The sequence below is a fragment of the Seriola lalandi genome, unplaced genomic scaffold (genome assembly GCF_002814215.2).
Source record: "Seriola lalandi dorsalis isolate HSWRI2012SDOR001 ecotype SW California unplaced genomic scaffold, Sedor1 jcf7180002054689, whole genome shotgun sequence".
Taxonomy (NCBI): Eukaryota; Metazoa; Chordata; class Actinopteri; order Carangiformes; family Carangidae; genus Seriola; species Seriola lalandi.
In genome coordinates, this window is record NW_019525242.1 from 3,345,338 (window position 1) to 3,352,255 (window position 6,918).

General features: G+C 37.7%; 1 protein-coding gene across 5 annotated transcripts in view; it reads left to right on the forward strand.

Moving 5' to 3' along the window:
- Positions 1 to 5,589, forward strand: part of epb41l5 (erythrocyte membrane protein band 4.1 like 5) — a 34,265-nt gene extending 28,676 nt beyond the window's left edge. For 4 of the 5 annotated variants that reach the window (XM_087178448.1, XM_023423107.2, XM_023423110.2 and 1 more), the window contains exons 22-26: positions 891 to 972; positions 1,393 to 1,473; positions 2,067 to 2,129; positions 2,416 to 2,555; positions 3,141 to 5,589. In XM_087178448.1, coding sequence (XP_087034574.1) covers positions 891 to 972; positions 1,393 to 1,473; positions 2,067 to 2,129; positions 2,416 to 2,555; positions 3,141 to 3,210 — 436 coding nt within the window. In that variant the 3' untranslated portion in view covers positions 3,211 to 5,589. The remainder of the gene's footprint in view (positions 1 to 890; positions 973 to 1,392; positions 1,474 to 2,066; positions 2,130 to 2,415; positions 2,556 to 3,140) is intronic. The other variant, XM_023423111.2, reaches the window with a different exon arrangement.
- The last annotated feature ends 1,329 nt before the right edge of the window (positions 5,590 to 6,918 follow it).

Sequence of the window (6,918 nt, forward strand, 5' to 3'; positions counted from 1 at the left end):
GTGTTGGGTCACATGACTCGAGTTCTGCCTGGATACTGCTGGTGTCTCTGCTCGAAAGTGTTTACAGTAGGATGACACAAAAATACAGACGCTTGACCAGACAATTCACAAAGGGTGTTTTGGCTCCAGGCTCATTGATGCAGTAAATGCTTCTGCTACTCAGGCTGTTTTTCTTCTACAGTCTGGAGAAAGGAGACTCATGTTTTGCTTAAACTAAAAACTGATTAATCACCATTAATCGACAATAATTTTGACTATCAGTTAATCTTTTTATTTATTCATTTATCAAGAAAAAATGCTCAACTTTTCCGATTCCAGCTTCTCAAATGTTTAGGTTTTTAAGTCATATGTATTTTTATGAAGCAATTTCGGCCATTTAGGTGATACAGGTAATACATTTCAGTCACTTCATTTTCTATAATAAAAATAAGAACAAATGGTGGAACAGATGACAAGAACACACACATGTCCACTTGAACAAACAAGACCCTGTAAGACAAGTGCAAGTGCTGAAATAAAGATTATAAATAAAGATAAAGATATTGGGCTTATAATTTATGGAAAGGAAAAAAAAAAAGTTTAGGTTTTTTTTTTCATTTCTGTGTTAAATACTGTTTACCCTGGCGGTTTGAACTGTTGGTTGAGCAACACAAGTCATTTGAAAACATTATGTTGGGGCTGTGTGGTTGGCTCAGATCATTTAGCGATTTCTCCTATCATATGAACAAGAAAGTGCATGGATTGTACCAAGTTAAATGTGTTTATTATACCAAGGATGAGGAACAGGAAATTCAATTATGTCTGTTTCTATGAGGAATTCTCTATGAAGTAGAGCAGAAATCTGAAATTCTCTATTCTTTTATAATTTTTTCTCTTCTTCCATTCATCAGTGCCGAGAGGTTAGCTGAAGATTTAAATCCCTCTGCTCCCAAGATGCCCTCTGAGTCTGCTGGTGAAACCATGGCACCAAAGGTAGCTAGTTATAGTGCTGCATTTACATTTATCACCATGAATCCTCTTACACATTTACAAAGTGTTTGCTGTTATTTAGTGCATTAGTGCATATTTAGTCTGCAGAATAAATATGACTTCATTGAATTTTTCAAGCATCTCATAACATTAACTGTATTACACATTATGATGGTACAGGTAAATTTTACATGTCCATTCTATTGTACTGATGTGACTCATGGAGGAAACCTACAAACTGTGACAGCTCTTTAACCTGAGGCTGTTACTCTTTAATAAAGATGTACGCAGGCTGCTCGTGCGGCTCCTGTTGATGTTTGTGTCATGTTGATCCTAATGTGAACTGATTGTCTAATCCAGGATTTATATGGGTTTCATTGTTGTTTGTATGTTGTGTTTGAGAGTGTTTGTGTCATTCTGCAGGTTAAAGCAGAGGAGGTTGACCTGCAAAACAGTGCTCCACTATCTGACAACCTGATCGACTTCACTGATCCAACTCCTGCAGTAAGTCTTAAGACCACTGCATGTGCAACAGTTTTCAACTCCTGCAACGAGTTGTCATTTAATCGTTTTCTGAGAGTTTGCAAGCAACTGTGCAGCAGGAAATGCTTCAGTGACTTTCTCAAGAGCAGCAAGAAGGACACACTGGTCATTACAGGGAGTTAACCACTGACCTTCACCTCAAGACAAACTCAGTCTAACCACACGAGTGGACTTTAACAATACATCACTTATTCACCCTCATTCAGAAAAGTTAAACCCATGTCTGCAGCCCTGGCCACAGTTGCTTCCAACGCTACCAGACTTTAGTGAATGTTTATTTCTATAGGGAAGAATTTAATTCAATGTAAGTGATGGTTAAGGTTTACAGTATTTATGAGTATATAATCTGAAACTGACCTAAACCAAGAAAGAAAGAGTGAATGTGTGTGTGGGAGAAAGAAACTGAACTGGAAATGAAGATGATGATTTTATTTGTATGGAAAGTAGACTTGCATTCAAAAATCTCTCTGTTATCCATGGAAATAAACCTGCTTCAGTGAATGCACTGCACCCTTATAACAGTATGGTCATAGTATGATCAAAATGTCTTCCAGCTACCATCAGTGCAACAGCCCAAACCTCTCATCACACCTCGCTGGATCATTCCAACAACTGCTGTGAGTGGTCATTCTCTGTCAAACTTTTCTCCTGCTCAACTGTCTTCCTGCTTTTGTCTCTGCCTGGTCCTTTCTTGCCACAGGGTCTTTAAGAAATCTTTCAGGCAGTTGTGATGTACATTTAATTCTTTTAATTTGTGTCCATTGTCCTAAAACCGGTGATGTAAGCCTCAGGATTTTTTCTTCCATATGCACTCGCATAGTTGCTGTAAACTTTGGCTGATGTAGAGGCTCTGTAGAAACTGACCTTCCTTCCCTCCTTCTCCCTCATCCCCCTCTAATGCAGCCTCCTGGTGTCTTTACTAACGGCCTGCTCGACCTCGACCCCCCTGCTAAGGTCGCCCCTCTTCTCCCTGCAGATGGGGGAGCTGTTCTCACCCCAGCCCTCCCCCACCTCGCACGCACACGTAACACCAGCTCCGCCAGGTAAAATTCTTGAGATTTGAAGCAAAGCGTTTAAAAGTTGCTTTTAAAGCCAGCGTTGTAGTCTGCTCACCAAGCAAGAAAATGCTTCCTATAGCTAGACTCCCAATGCAAAAGCCCTGCAGATGGGCAACAAGTGAAACATAACTGACTAGGTTGTGTAGCTGTCTTTGCACTTAGCTGAAATCGCTTGTAATTCTTACTTGACTTTGGTTCTGAGTACATGAGTTTTCTTTGAGGCTTCAACGTTGTTTCTGTCTGTGAACCACTAATATATATACTGCAGAGTCCTTGATGAAACATGTTGTAATGCAGGTTTTTCTTGCTGTAAACTGGTTGGCAAAGAAATTCTCATGGACACAGAGCAAAATAATGTTCAGAATGATGTCAGCTGTGCAATTTACCATGTGATGGATGTTTTATCGCATCTGTTCTTCATCATAGTTGTGTTTTATGAATACAGCAAAATGTTTTTCAAGAGCCATGTGCTCACAAATATTTAATCAACAAGAAAGTGTGTGTTCAATATTCAGTGGTCTTTATCTCTGATCCAGTAACTTAGCATCCTGCCCCTCCTTTGTCCTGCAGCACTGCGGCTCAACCACCAGCCTCGGAGGATGGAGCCAAACCCAGAGGTCTCCTGACCACTGAGCTCTGATGAAGAAATGAGGAGCCACCACCATCAACATTCATCTCCCAGACGGCTTTCCCACCTCATCCCATCACATCCCATCACCCTCTAGCCCTTCCACTCACAGGCAAGCCGGGCCGGATGCGCTGAACACTGTGGGCTAAGAAGAATGCCAGAAGGAAGAGGCAGCTGATTAGCACCACAATTTCAATTGCACCCACACTGACAAACAGATAGAAGAAAATGTACACAGATCAGCAATAGGAATGTGAGCACAGTTTCTCACAACACCAAACTTAGTTTTTGTTAAACCAGTAAAACAAACATTTAGTTCCAGTATTAACATCTTAAGAACATGTAACCTGTGAATTTGCTGTTTGAGTTTCACCGTTAGTGACCTGCCATTTATTTAATCCATCCAGTCAACCAAACCTCAGCCTCTAACCACCAGCACCAACTTCCTGTAGAAAACAAGTAATGACAGTCATGTCTGCTACAGAGGTCAAGTTGAGGCTCATACACAGAAATCCACCATCTCATGACTGTAAGGTACGTTGCATAAAAGTATCAACCATTAGCTTCTGACATAAATGGTAGGTTGTCTCTTTTAGTGCTACTCCCCCACCACCCTTTTGTTTTTTTAAATCACTGGCAATGAATAGCCACTGGATCCCTGCTACTCTGAGCTTTTCTGCTGAACTACACTGGAACTGGACTGAAAAGACAAGTCTAAAAATTAAGGACAGAAAGACACTTAACTTAAGACTTAACTTAAGATGTTGATTCTAAGAGATAAACAGCACCTGGACTCTTGACATGATGAAACACGTGGACGTGATACTGTACTGTCCTTGTAGCACACTGCAAAACCTTTTTTAAACCCAGTCAATACTACATGTGAAACTTGTCTGTTGCAGCCACTGGATATGAACACTACTCTGGATTATCTTTGCAACACTGGACCTTGAATGAATTCTTTGCAATGGATGATGATTAAGACGACAACTTCGGTTTTTCAACTTTTGTTTTTATTATCCTGCTCTTACACTTTTGTCTATTTTTGATGCTTTTATTTGCCCTTTGCATTACATTTTAAATCTGCACATTTTGGTACCAGCGTCAAGAGGGACTAAACATCACTAACAAAATTAGAACACTTTGTCTAAAATGTGATTCAATAATAAGCTTCACTGGAAACCACTGCTTTCATATGCTGATTTTTTTTTTCGTTATCCACATTAATTTTAATTTGTAAACTGTCAAAATCTCTTAAAGTTAATTGTGATCGTTGGAGTACATGATGGACAGTCAGGCCAAGTTGAACTCGGGATAATTGAACTCATTTTAGACACTAATTTGAACCTTTTTATAGACAATGACTCAAAGTATTAACATGCTGTAGCTATTACCCTGCCTTATGTAAATGAATGTATTCAAAATGTCTATTCCAAGAATGCTGGAGTACAAATATATGACTTGTACAACATCTCATCTTGAATCAACATTTGTTAATACTCTTTATAACCGAAGGAAAACTTTTTGTACCTGTGAAATTGAGGCCTAATTCTACATTGTCTGAGTTATTAATGAACTTTATCACACTGACTCTTAAAAGGTAGAATTGTAGATGTCATACATTTTTTTACCCCATACATCATAACCACTGAGTCTGGACCCTCATTCAAGTTATGTCTGTGTAGCTTTTTTTTTAGTATGATGCTGATGAAGGGAAGCTGACTGTTTTACATTGTCTTCTTAGCAGTGACAGTTATTTATGCTACTACTCACTGTAATTGCTCAAATATTACATGTTGTCCAAAAGTGTTGTAGCATACAGTTACAATGTATTATCAGTATAATGGCATCAGCTGGCTGTAGATATGAAGTAGATTTATATTTTTTTTTGAAGATGATGTTGGCAGTATTGTTACTACACACTAAGGAGAATTTCAGCATTGAGGTGTTTTCTAATTACAAAACAAGTAGGAATTGTATCACTGATCAAACTGGGGAAAACACAAGTTGTGACATCTCAATTTCATTTTTATATAAATTTTTTTTTTTTCCTGGAATACCTTGATCATGATTCAGTAAAGCTTTGCTACAGTAGGAGTCAGTTGTTTTTCATTCATTTTCATTCTTTAGCTACTGTTAAAATTATTTGCAAAGGAGGTTATCAGTGATCACAGTTTGATTTATGCAAGATGTGAACCTGATTTTCTACCCTGCTGTGGACCAGATGTGATTTTGTCTGGTTAAACCTATTATGAAACAATAACCTGGATCACTCAAAGGTAAAAAAAAAAACAACATATTTTGCATTCCTACTTAGCTGCCCTGTCTGTTATAAGTAAAGCTCTTGTATCTGTATCACTGGCCTGTTTAAAAAATTGTTTTTTAAAGCAATAGCCGGAATTTGAGTTTATTTACTAGTCACCATTTGTCATCTAATGGAGTGCTCAGCAAAGTGGTATTTTTCTTGCCATTGCACCCCTCAAAAGGATGTGATTTAATCCTACTATTTGAAGTGCATCATCCACTAAAATAAAGGAAAAACTTACTTTTAAAAACAACTAATAAGATCTAAGAAAACAATGTGAATTAACATTTCTGTCTAGTGTCATACAGACATTAAAGGAAATTTGCAAAGTAATCAAACTGATTCTTCAAATTAGCCATTGATAATGAATGATGTGCTGACGGGGCCCAGTTGCCCAGGTGTTACATTTTGTAGTTACAAACTACTGAGATAATTACTAACAGGCTGATATGAAACTCTTCATCACTCCTTTAGTCCATGTGTTCTGCTCTCTTGTCAGTTACTGACTTTTGGTAAAACCCTAAAATACTAGCGGCCACAACCTGCACCATTTTACTGCACAAAGAATTTATCACTCAGCTGACCCAGGGTGTTTGGAACGGTGTGAATTTCCTCTCTGTGCTACAGAATCTATAACATCAGCTGCAATCACAAAACACACTTTTCCTTGTATATCGTTCACCTTCATTTACATTCCAGCAATTTATGGAACATGTTTCAAGGAAACTTTATATATAATGCAAGTCCTATTAAAGTGACAGAGTTATAAGTTATGTGATTTATAAACTAACACTGTGCAGACTTGCAAAGAGACACAGTCCTTTTACACAACATGTTTGTATTGGCAGACACTGGAACTTGTTATGGTAGGAAAAGCACAGGTATTACTAATAACATTAAGTAACTATGGTTCTGTTATGTTGCTGATGCCATTTTTACTGTGTGTTGTGGTTAATTCACCACAGGATGGCAGCACAGAACCATTTTTACCTCTGGTGCACAGAGAAATGATTTTCCTCTAACACCATTTACACTCCTGTTTATATAATATACACAGTTTTCAGTGTAGTACCACTTACATCGAAGTTTTAATGCATTAAAAAGTGGGCTCTTTCCAGATTAGGGTTCTCTGGGGATGAATTTAAACACTCTCTATGCCTTTGAATTTGAACAATCATTTTGTATGATCTAATTTCTTTTTTTTTTTTTTTTTTACATTGAGGTAAAATTCAACATAAGCCCCCTTGGTTTCTAACCTCACCCAGACATCCACTTCATAAAAAACTATATACAGTGTATTTATAATGTTTAATGTGTGTGAATAAATAAATCACATCAAATCAATCTATGATAGATTAATTTTTATCAACATATGGAATTATCATCTTATCTGACACACACTCATCACAGACTTA